Source organism: Salvelinus alpinus, chromosome 15, assembly GCF_045679555.1.
Source record: "Salvelinus alpinus chromosome 15, SLU_Salpinus.1, whole genome shotgun sequence".
Taxonomy (NCBI): domain Eukaryota; kingdom Metazoa; phylum Chordata; class Actinopteri; order Salmoniformes; family Salmonidae; genus Salvelinus; species Salvelinus alpinus.
In genome coordinates this window covers 14,777,996-14,790,045 of record NC_092100.1, presented here as the reverse complement: position 1 = coordinate 14,790,045, position 12,050 = coordinate 14,777,996, and the positions used below count along the sequence as shown (strand labels likewise).

Sequence of the window (12,050 nt, the reverse complement as noted above, 5' to 3'; positions counted from 1 at the left end):
CCTCCCCCAGCCTCCCTATATGAAACGCTCACTCATGGAAACGCACTCGTTGAACCCAGGCTGCTGAATGCTTATAGGATGCCTTTCCTATGGAGCTGGAGGATATAGGGCTGGAGGGCTATGGGGCTGGAGGATATGGGGCTGGAGGATATGGAGCTGGGGGGCTGGATGGCTATGGGGCTGGGGGGCTGGATGGCTTTAGGGCTGGATGGCTATGGGGCTGGGGGGCTGGAGGGCTTTAGGGCTGGATGGCTATGGGGCTGGATGGCTATGGGGCTGGGGGGCTGGAGGGCTTTAGGGCTGGATGGCTATGGGGCTGGATGGCTGGGGGGCTTTGGACCTGGAGGGCTTTGGACCTGGAGGGATATGGGGCTGGATGGCTATGGGGCTGGATGGCTATGGGGCTGGAGGGCTATGGGGCTGGAGGGCTATGGGGCTGGAGGGCTATGGGGCTGGAGGGCTATGGGACTCGATGGCTATGGGGCTGGATGGCTATGGGGCTGGATGGCTATGGGGCTGGATGGCTGGAGGGCTTTGGAGCTGGGGGGCTTTGGAGCTGGAGGGCTGGGGGGCTGGAGGGATATGGGGCTGGATGGCTATGGGGCTGGATGGCTATGGGGCTGGAGGGCTATGGGGCTGTGTTAAACTCTCTGTTCTTCCCACCACGACAGAAAGAGCTCTCCTGGTCCAATTTCTCTTTTTCATTCACTCTCTTTCTTACTCTTTCACATTCACCCCCTTTTTCTTTCACTCTCCTTCTCAAGCCCACCGTATTCTTTCTCTCCTTTCTCTCTGTTTCTCTCCTTTCTCTCTATTTCTCTCCTTTCACTCTGTTTCTCTCCTCTCTCTCTTCCTCTCTCTCTTCCTCCCTCTCTTTCCTCTCTCTTCCTCCCTCTCTCCTCTCTCTCTTCATCCCACTTACTCCCCTCTCTCTGCCTCTCTCTCTCTCTCTCTCTCTCTCTCTCTCTCTCTCTCTCTCTCTCTCTCTCTCTCTCTCTCTCTCTCTCTCTCTCTCTTTCTCTCTCTCTCTGCCTATCTCTGTCTCTCTCTCTTTGCCTGTCTCTCTCTCTCTCTCTGTCTCTCTCTGCCTGTCTCTCTCTCTCTGCCTGTCTCTGTCTCTCTCTGCCTGTATCTGTCTCTCTCTCTGCCCGTCTCTCTCTCGCTCTCTCTCTACCTGTCAGTTCAATTCAAGGGGCTTTATTGGCATGGGAAACATATGTTAACATTGCCAAAGCAATGTTAACATCTGCCTGACTCTCTCTCTCTCGCTCTCTCTCTCTCTCTCTCTGTCTCTCTATCTCTCTCTGCCTCTCTCTCTATCTTTGCCTGTCTTTCTCTATGCCTGTCTCTCTCTCTCTGCCTGACAATTCAATGCAATTCAATTCAAGGGGCTTTATTGGCATGGGAAACATGTGTTAACATTGCAAAAGCAAGTGAAGTAGATAATATACTAAAGTGAAATAAACAATAAAAATTAACAGTAAACATTACACATACAGCAGTTTCAAAACAATAAAGACATTACAAATGTCATATTATGTATATATACAGTGTTGTAACAATGTACAACTGGTTAAAGTACACAAGGGAAAATAAATATTTTTATTTTAAATAAATATTATTGTATTTACAATGGTGTTTGTTCTTCACTGGTTGCCCTTTTCTTGTGGCAACAGGTCACACATCTTGCTGCTGTGATGCACACTGTGGTATTTCACCCAGTAGATATGAGAGTTTATCAAAATTGGATTTCTTTTCGAATTCTTTGTGGATCTGTGTAATCTGAGGGAAATATGTGTCTCTAATATGGTCATACATTAGGCAGGAGGTTAGGAAGTGCAGCTCAGTTTCCACCTCATTTTGTGGGCAGTGTGCACATAGCCTGTCTTCTCTTGAGAGCCATGTCTGCCTACGGTGGCCTTTCTCAATAGCAAGGCTATGCTCACTGAGTCTGTACATAGTCAAAGCTTTCCTTAAGTTTGGGTCAGTCATTGTGGTCAGGTATTCTGCCACTGCGTACTCTCTGTTTAGGGCCAAATAGCATTCTAGTTTTCTCAGTTTTTTTGTTAATTCTTTCCAATGTGTCAAGTAATTATCTTTTTGTTTTCTCATGATTTGCTTGGGTCTAATTGTGCTGCTGTCCTGGGGTTCTGTGGGGTGTGTTTGTGTTCGTGAACAGAGCCCCAGGACCAGCTTGCTTAGGGGACTCGTCTCCAGGTTCATCTCTCTGTAGGTGATGGCTTTGTTATGGAAGGTTTGGGAATCGCTTCCTTTTAGGTGGTTGTAGAATTTAACGGCTCTTTTCTGGATTTTGATAATTAGCGGGCGTTGACCTAATTCTGCTCTGCATGCATTATTTGGTGTTTTACGTTGTACACAGATGATACTTTTGCAGAATTCTGCATGCAGTCTCAATTTGGTGTTTGTCCCATTTTGTGAATTCTTGGTTGGTGATCGGACCCCAAACCTCACAACCATAAAGGGCAATGGGTTCTATAACTGATTCAAGTATTTTTAGCCAGATCCTAATTGGTATGTTGAATTTTATGTTCCTTTTGATGGCATAGAAGGCCTACTTGCCTTGTCTCTCAGCTCGTTCACAGCTTTGTGGAAGTTACCTGTGGCGCTGATGTTTCGGCTAAGGTACAGTTGAAGTCGGAAGTTTATATACACCTTAGCCAAATACATTTAAACTCAGTTTTTCACAACTCCTGACATTTAATCCGAGTAAATATTCCCTGTCTTTGGTCAGTTAGGATCACCACTTCATTTTAAGAATGTGAAATGTCAGAATAATAGAAGAGAGTGATTTATTTCTGCTTTTATTTATTTCATCACATTCCCAGTGGGTCAGAAGTTTACATACACTCAATTAATATTAATGTTAATATCAATTAATATTTGATAGCATTGCCTTTAAATTGTTTAACTTGGGTCAAACGTTACGATTCCCACAATAAGTTGGGTGAATTTTGGCCCATTCGTCCTGACAGAGCTGGTGTAACTGAGTCAGGTTTGTAGGCCTCCTTGCTCACACACGCTTTTTCAGTTCTGCCCACAAATTTTCTATAGGATTGAGGTCAGGGCTTTGTGATGGCCACTCCAATACCTTGACTTTGTTATCCTCAAGCCATTTTGCCACAACTTTGGAAGTATGCTTGGGGTCATTGTCCATTTGGAAGACCCATTTGCGACCAAGCTTTAACTTCCTGACTGATGTCTTGAGATGTTGCTTCAATATATCCACATAATTTTCCTACCTCATGATGCCATGTATTTTGTGAAGTGCACCAGTCCCTCCTGCAGTAAAGCACCCCCACAACATGATGCTGCCACCCCTGTGCTTCACGGTTGGCATGGTGTTCTTCGGCTTGCAAGCGTCCCCCTTTTTCCCCCAAACATAATGATGGTCATTATGGCCAAACAGTTCTATTTTTGTTTCATCAGACCAGAGGACATTTCTCCAAAAAGTGCAATCTTTGTCTCCATCTGCAGTTGCAAACCGTAGTCTGGCTTTTTTATGACGGTTTTGGAGCAGTGGCCTCTTCCTTGCTGAGTGGCCTTTCAGGTTATGTCGATATAGGACTCGTTTTATTGTGGATATAGATACTTTTGTAACTGTTTCCTCCAGCATCTTCACAAGGTCCTTTGCTGTTGTTCTGGGATTTTTTTGCACTTTTTGCACCAAAGTACCTTCATCTCTAGGAGACAGAACGCGTCTCCTTCCTGAGCGGTATGACGGCTGTGTGGTCCAATGGTGTTAATACTTGCGTGCTATTGTTTGTACAGATGAACGTAGTACCTTCAGGCGTTTGGAAATTGCTCCCAAGGATGAACCAGACTTGTGGAGGTCAACATTTTATTTCTGAGGTCTTGGCTGATTTCTTTTGATTTTCCCATGATGTCAAGCAAAGAGGCACTGAGTTTGAAGGTAGGCCTTGAAATACATCCACAGGTACACCTCCAATTGATGTCAATTAGCCTATCAGAAGCTTTTAAAGCCATGATGTCATTTTCTGCAATTTTCCAAGCTGTTTAAAGGCACATTCAACTTAGTGTATGTAAACTTCTGACCTACTGGAATTGTGATACAGTGAATTATAAGTGAAATAATCTGTCTGTAAACAATTGTTGGAAAAATGACTTGTGTCATGCACAAAGTAGATGTCCTAACCGACTTGCCAAAACTATAGTTTGTTAACAAGAAATTTGTGGAGTGGTTGAAAAACTAGTTTTAATGACTCTCTGCCAGTCAATTCAATTCAATTCAATTGACTTTATTGACATGGCAAGTTATTATTACTTACATTGTCAAAGTATACATATCGAAAAATTTAAATAAAATATATATGTATATATATACACAAAATATATATATATTTATATATAAATAAATGGTGGGACTAACAGCAATAATAATAGTAGTAGTGGACATGGGATTACCATTAATAACAGCTACAACAACAATATTAATCACAACAACAACACATTAAAGCAACAGTAGTAGACCAGTGTCAACATGACTGAGAAGACACATGACCTGGTACGAAAGACAAAACAAAACTAAGCTAAATGGGAAATATTATCAACATTACTTTGCATTTTTCACTGGCTGTCCCTCAGGCTGTGGCAGGAGGACACATATTTGGCTGCCAAAACTGCACATTTTGGCTTTTCACCCAATAAATATTTGAATTTTTCTTCATCTTTTATAGTTTCAAATTCTTTGTATTGAATTATAATTTTGGGAAAGAAATATGCTCTTAGGTCTGAGTATTTGTCACAGTGTAGTAGGAAATGCACTTCTGTCTCTACCTCTCCCCTGGAGCAGAGTGAGCACAGCCTGTCCTCTCTGGGCAGCCAGGTTTGTCTGTGACGACCGGTCTCTATAGCCAGACTGTGCTCACTGAGTCTGTACCTAGTCAATGTTTTCCTCAGTTTTCTATCAGTCACAGTGGTCAGATAGTCTGCCACCATGTACTGTCTGTTTAGAGCCAAATAGCATTGAAGTTTACTTTGATTTTTTGTGGTGTCTTTCCAATAGGTTATATATTTTTCTTTTTGTTTTGTGATGATTTGGTTGGGCCAGATTTTCTGAGGGCTGTCCCGAGGCTCTGTGGGGTTGGTTTGGGTTGGTGAACTGAGCCTCAGAACCAGCTGGCTGAGGGGACTCTTCTCTGGTTTCATCTCTTGACATTGTAGAGCTGTGTGATGGAATGTTTTAGGGTTACTTGTTTTTAGATGGTTGTAAAATTTGATGGCTCTTTTTTCTATTCGAATGAGGAGGGGATATTGGCCCAATTCTGCACTACATGCGTTATTTGGAGTTTTTCTTTGTACTTGCAATACAGTCTTGCAAAACTCTGCATGCAATACTTCAATTGGATGTTTGTCCCATTTAGTAAATTCATTATTAGAGAGTGGACCCCATACCTCACTGCCATATAGAGCAATTGGTTCTATAACTGATTGAAAAATTTTGAGCCAGATTCTAATTGGAATTTCAATTTTGATGTTCCTTTTAATGGCATAGAATGCTCTTCTTGCTTTGTCTCTCAGCTCATTCACAGCCATGTGAAAGCTACCTGTGTTGCTGATATTTAGTCCTAGATATGTGTAGTTTTTGGTGTGTTCTAATAGAACTGTGTCCAAATAGAATTTATATTTGTCATCCTTATTTCCGGACCTTTTTTGGAATATCATTATATTTGTTTTTTTTAGGTTAACAGTCAGAGCCCAAGTCTGACAGAACCTGTGAAGATGATCTAGGTGTTGCTGTAACCCCTCTTTAGTGGGAGACAGCAGCACCAGGTCATCTGCGTACAGCAGACACTTGATTTCAGTGTTGTGTAGGGTGATACCAGGTGCTGCCGATTCTTCTAATGTTTTTGCCAATTCATTAATGTAGATGTTAAATAATGTTGGACTTATTGGGCAGCCCTGTTTCACTCCCCGCCCCTGAGAGAAGAAGTCTGTTTGCTTGTTGCCAATTTTAACCGCACATTTGTTTTTAGTGTACATTGATTTAATAAAATCATATGTTTTCCCTCCAATACCACTTTCTATTAGTTTATAAAAAAGACCTTCGTGCCAAATTGAATCAAATGCTTTCTTGAAATCTACAAAACACGAGTAGATTTTGCCTTTGTTTTGGTTAACTTGTTTATCAATTAGAGTGTGGAGGGTGTAAATGTGGTCAGTTGTACGATAATTTTTTAGAAATCCAATCTGGCTTCTGCTCAGGACGTTGTGTTCGTCAAGGAAATGATGTAGTCTGCTATTTATAATACTGCAGAGAATTTTCCCCAAGTTGCTGTTAACGCATATTCCTCTGTAATTATTTGGGTCAAATTTGTCTCCATTTTTATAGATTGGTGTGATCAGTCCCTGGTTCCAAATATCGGGGAAAATACCTGCAGTGAGGATAATGTTGAAGAGTTTGAGTATAGCCAATTTGAATTTGTGGTCTGTATATTTGATCATTTCATTTAAGATCCCATCAGCACCACAGGCCTTTTTGGGTTGGAGATTGCATATTTTTTCCAATAATTCTTCTTCTGTAATTGGGGTATCCACAGGATTCTGATAGTCTTTGACTGCTAATTCAAGGATTTGTATTTTTTCTTGTATATCTTTTTGTTCTGGGCTCTTTGTTATATTGCTGTAGAGGTTTGCAAAGTGATTTCTCCACATATCCCCATTTTGGATAGCCAACTCCTCATGATGAGGTTTGTTTAATTTATTCCAATTCTCCCAGAAGTGGTTTGATTCTATGGATTCCTCAATTCCATCCAGCTGATTTCTAATGTGCTGTTCCTTTTTTGTTCTTAGGGTGCGTTTGTATTGCTTCAGTGTTTCCCCATATTGAAGGCGTATATTTTTGTTGTCTGGTTCTCTGTGTTTTTGATTAGATATATTTCTCAATGACTTTCTTAGATTTTTGCAATCATTATCAAACCATTTTTCATTATCTGTTATTTTTGGTTTGCTCTTATGCTTCTTTAGATTAGCCAAGGAGGCTAATTTGTCAAATATAAAGTTTATGTTCCTAACGGCCAAATGTACACCTTCATTGCTGAAGGAGAATGTTAAGGCTAAAAAGTTGTCCAGGAGAGATTGTATTTTTTGGCTACTAATTGCTTTTTGGTAGATGTCTGTACTGTTTGCACTCCATCTATAGGCTTGTTTAGTACCATGTAGTTTATTGGGCCATGATGCTTCATGGTTGGGTTCTGCTCTTCTCAGATACACTGTGATTTTACTGTGGTCTGAGAGAGGTGTTAGTGGGCTGACTGTGAAGGCTCTGAGAGATTCTGGGTTTAGGTCGGTGAGGAAGTCTGCCAGTCTCTCTCTCTCTCTCTCTACCTGTCTCTCTCTCTGCCTGCCTCTCTCTCTCTCTCTACCTGTCTCTCTCTCTCCATCTGCCATTCTCTCTCTCTCTGCCTGTCTCTCTCTCTGCCTGTCTCTCTTCCTGCCTCTGTCTCTCTCTCTGCCTGTCTCTAGCTCTCTCTATACCTGTCTCTCTTTCTGCCTGTCTGTCTCTCTCTGCCTGTCTCTCTCTCTCTCTGCCTGTCTCTCTCTCTCTCTGCCTTTATTTTTCTCTGCTTCTCTCTCTCTCTCTCTCTCTCTTTGGCATCTTTACCTTTAAGAGTGTACTAACTTTGGAGCAGAGCTGTATGGGCCCTGGTCACTCTAAAGGGAATAGGGTTCCCTTTGGGACGTAGTCGAAGAGCGTCTAGGGAATGAAGACCAGTAATGAACGTATTTCATTTTGTTATTGAACCTTTATTTAACTAGGCAAGTCAGTTAAGATAAAATTCTTATTTACAATGACGGCCTACCCCGGCCAAACCCTACCCCGGCCAAACCCTACCCCGGCCAAACCCTACCCCGGCCAAACCCGACGCTGTGCCAATTGTGCGCCGCCCTATGGGACTCCCAATCACGGCCGGTTGTGATACAGCCTGGAATCGAACCAGGGTCTGTAGTGACGCCTCTATCACTGAGATGCAGTGCCTTAGACTGCTGCACCACTGGTGGTTCCTAGTGGTTCCCAACGAGAGGTACTGGGAACCACGGGAGTACTTGGCCTGTCCACAAGGGGTACATGAGAAGACTCATTAGACTATAGGTCTACTGGTAAAATACACATGAGGGCTACTGCAGGGGTAATCCAGGCAGAGCAACATTCAGTTGGTGGTACAGTAACCAAAAAAGGTTGGGAACCACTGGTCTAGGAGTTGTAGGGGGAAAGCAAAGCTTGTCCAAAGTTATGGAAAATGTCTTGGAAAGATGGGAAATAGGATTTTGTCCGGTACTCAAATGTGTTCAGTATCAACACGAGCTGCTCCAGTAGTTTCATTAGAGACACTTAAGTGTGTTTTTGTGTGTGTCTGGTTAGTGGAGCCCCCTGCTGTGGTTTTGGGAGTGGAAGGCGACATACACACCCATGGGGACAGGGGCCCCAGATGTGCCCTGCCCTCTAGGTCATTGTAAATACACCCTCTTCTCCCACATTGCCTTTCTTTCCACAGGGACATGTAACGGTTTGTGCGTGTGTGCGGGTATGCATGCGTGCTTTTGTGTGTGTGTGTGTAACAGAAGGAACATGATGTGTGTTTGAGACAAACCTCGTCCCATGCCTCCTCTTTCATGTTCCAATGATCCTCTGTTTGCAATAACATCACCTCTTTCTTTTATTCTCTCTCTCTGTCTCTCTGTCTCTCTGTCTCTCTGTCTCTCTGTCTCTCTGTCTCTCTCTCTCTGTCTCTCTCTCTCTCTCTCTCTCTCTGTCTCTCTGTCTCTCTGTCTCTCTGTCTCTCTCTCTCTCTCTCTGTCTCTCTCTCTCTCTCTCTCTCTCTCTCTCTCTCTCTCTCTCTCTCTCTCTCTCTCTCTCTCTCTCTCTCTCTCGCTCGCTCGCTCTCTCGCTCTCTCAGGACATCTTGGCTTCCAAGACAGCTTTGTCACATCGGGTGTCTTCAGTGTGGCCGAGCTCGTGCGAGTCTCACAGAGTAAGTTTATCTTCTTTCTTCCTCTCTCGCTACCCCTCTCTCGCTCTCTATCCCTCTCTCTCTCACTACCCCTCTCACTCTCTCTCTACCCCTCCCCTCTCTCGCTCTCTATTCCTCTCTCTCTACCTCCCCCATCTCTCTATCTACCCCTCCCCTCTCTCGCTCTCTATTCCTCTCTCTCTACCCCTCCCCTCTCTCTCTCTATTCCTCTCTCTACCTCCCCCATCTCTCTCTACCTCCCCCATCACTCTCTCTCTACCCCTCCCCTCTCTTGCTCTCTATTCCTCTCTCTCTACCCCCCCCATCTCTTTCTCTCTACCCCTCCCCTCTCTCGCTCTCTATTCCTCTCTCTCTTCCTCCCCCATCTCTCTCTCTCTTTCTATCCCCCTTCCCGCTCTCCCTCTCTGTCTCCCTTCCCCCTCTCACTCTCTCTTTCTCTCTCTCTACCTCCCCCATCTCTCTCTCTACCCCTCCCCTCTCTCTCTCTCTATTCCTCTCTCTCTACCTCCCCCATCTCTCTACCCCTCCCCTCTCTCACTCTCTATTCCTTTCTCTCTACCTCCCCCATCTCTCTCTCTCTACCCCTCCCCTCTCTCGCTCTCTATTCCTCTCTCTCTACCTCCCCCATCTCTCTCTCTCTACCCCTCCCCTCTCTCGCTCTCTATTCCTCTCTCTCTACCTCCCCCATCTCTCTCTCTCTACCCCTCTTCTCTTTCGCTCTCTATTCCTCTCTCTCTACCTCCCCCATCTCTCTCTCTCTACCCCTCCCCTCTCTCGCTCTCTATTCCTCTCTCTCTTCCTCCCCCATCTCTCTCTTTCTATCCCCCTTCCTCCCTCTCTCTCTTTCTCTCTCTCTCCTCCCCCATCTCTCTCTCTACCACACTCTCTCTATACCCCCTCTGTCACTCTCTCCCCCCCCCCCCCGTCACTCTCTCGCTAACCCTCCCCTCTCTCGCTCTCTATTCCTCTCTCTCTCTCCTCCACCATCTCTCTCTACCACACTCTCTCTATACCCCCTCTGTCACTCTCTCTTTACCCCCCCGTCTCTCTCTCTGTTTGTCTCTTTCTCTCTCTATACTCTCCACAAAGAGAACCCAGCAGCAGGCTGTGATTTGATTGCATATCTGCCATCGATATGGTCCGGCCCACTAATGCAATTTATTAGGACCAATACAGAGATTCCCCAGACACTCCCACTATGTTAATGAACTAAGAGCAAACCCCAAATCTCTCCCAAATCAGACAGTCAGCTAAAAGAAAAGACCCACAGTCAACTTAGTAGGCCGAAGGAAAATGGACAATGACTAAGATCTGTGTCTCAGAGTAGGAGTGCTGATCTAGGATCAGTTTTTACCTTTTAGGTTACAATGAATACAATGGAAGAGGGGACTGATCCTAGATCAGCAGTCCTACTCTGAGACCCTTTATGAAGACAGGCTCTGAAGTTTAGGTTAGACAGCCCCCAATGATCAGCTTACCCTCCTCGACTCTTAACCTTAATCGTTAGGGGGGAGGCCCTGTAGGTACCACTCCTCGACTCTTAACCTTAATCGTTAGGGGGGAGGCCCTGTAGGTACCACTCCTCGACTCTTAACCTTAACCGTTAGGGGGGAGGCCCTGTAGGTACCACTCCTCAACTCTTAACCTTAATCGTTAGGGTGGAGGCCCTGTAGGTACCACTCCTCGACTCTTAACCTTAATCGTTAGGGGGGAGGCCCTGTAGGTACCACTCCTCGACTCTTAACCTTAACCGTTAGGGGGGAGGCCCTGTAGGTACCACTCCTCGACTCTTAACCTTAATCCTTAGGGGGGAGGCCCTGTAGGTGCCACTCCTCGACTCTTAACCTTAATCGTTAGGGGGGACGCCCTGTAGGTACCACTCCTCGACTCTTAACCTTAATCGTTAGGGGGGAGGCCCTGTAGGTACCACTCCTCGACTCTTAACCTTAATCGTTAGGGGGGAGGCCCTGTAGGTACCACTCCTCGACTCTTAACCTTAATCGTTAGGGGGGACGCCCTGTAGGTACCACTCCTCGACTCTTAACCTTAATCGTTAGGGGGGAGGCCCTGTAGGTACCACTCCTCGACTCTTAACCTTAATCGTTAGGGGGGAGGCCCTGTAGGTACCACTCCTCGACTCTTAACCTTAATCGTTAGGGGGGACGCCCTGTAGGTACCACTCCTCGATTCTTAACCTTAATCGTTAGGGGGGAGGCCCTGTAGGTACCACTCCTCGACTCTTAACCTTAACCGTTCGGGGGGAGGCCCTGTAGGTACCACTCCTCGACTCTTAACCTTAATCGTTAGGGGGGAGGCCCTGTAGGTACCACTCCTCGACTCTTAACCTTAATCGTTCGGGGGGACGCCCTGTAGGTACCACTCCTCGACTCTTAACCTTAATCGTTAGGGGGGAGGCCCTGTAGGTACCACTCCTCGACTCTTAACCTTAATCGTTAGGGGGGAGGCCCTGTAGGTACCACTCCTCGACTCTTAACCTTAATCGTTAGGGGGGAGGACCTGTAGGTACCACTCCTCGACTCTTAACCTTAACCGTTAGGGGGGAGGCCCTGTAGGTACCACTTCTCGACTCTTAACCTTAATCGTTAGGGGGGAGGCCCTGTAGGTACCACTCCTCGACTCTTAACCTTAATCGTTAGGGGGGAGGCCCTGTAGGTACCACTCCTCGACTCTTAATCGTTAGGGGGGAGGCCCTGTAGGTACCACTCCTCGACTCTTAACCTTAATCGTTAGGGGGGAGGCCCTGTAGGTACCACTCCTCGACTCTTAACCTTAATCGTTAGGGGGGAGGCCCTGTAGGTACCACTCCTCGACTCTTAACCTTAATCGTTAGGGGGGAGGCCCTGTAGGTACCACTCCTCGACTCTTAACCTTAACCGTTAGGGGGGAGGACCTGTAGGTACCACTCCTCGACTCTTAACCTTAATCGTTAGGGGGGAGGCCCTGTAGGTACCACTCCTCGACTCTTAACCTTAACCGTTAGGGGGGAGGACCTGTAGGTACCACTCCTCGACTCTTAAC

General features: G+C 45.6%; 1 protein-coding gene across 4 annotated transcripts in view; it reads left to right on the top strand.

Moving 5' to 3' along the window:
- The window catches only part of nfia (nuclear factor I/A), a 272,699-nt gene that overhangs the window by 167,458 nt on the left and 93,191 nt on the right, over positions 1-12,050 (top strand). For all 4 annotated transcript variants that reach the window (XM_071344270.1, XM_071344271.1, XM_071344273.1 and 1 more), the window contains exon 4: positions 8,937-9,011. In XM_071344270.1, coding sequence (XP_071200371.1) covers positions 8,937-9,011 — 75 coding nt within the window. The remainder of the gene's footprint in view (positions 1-8,936; positions 9,012-12,050) is intronic.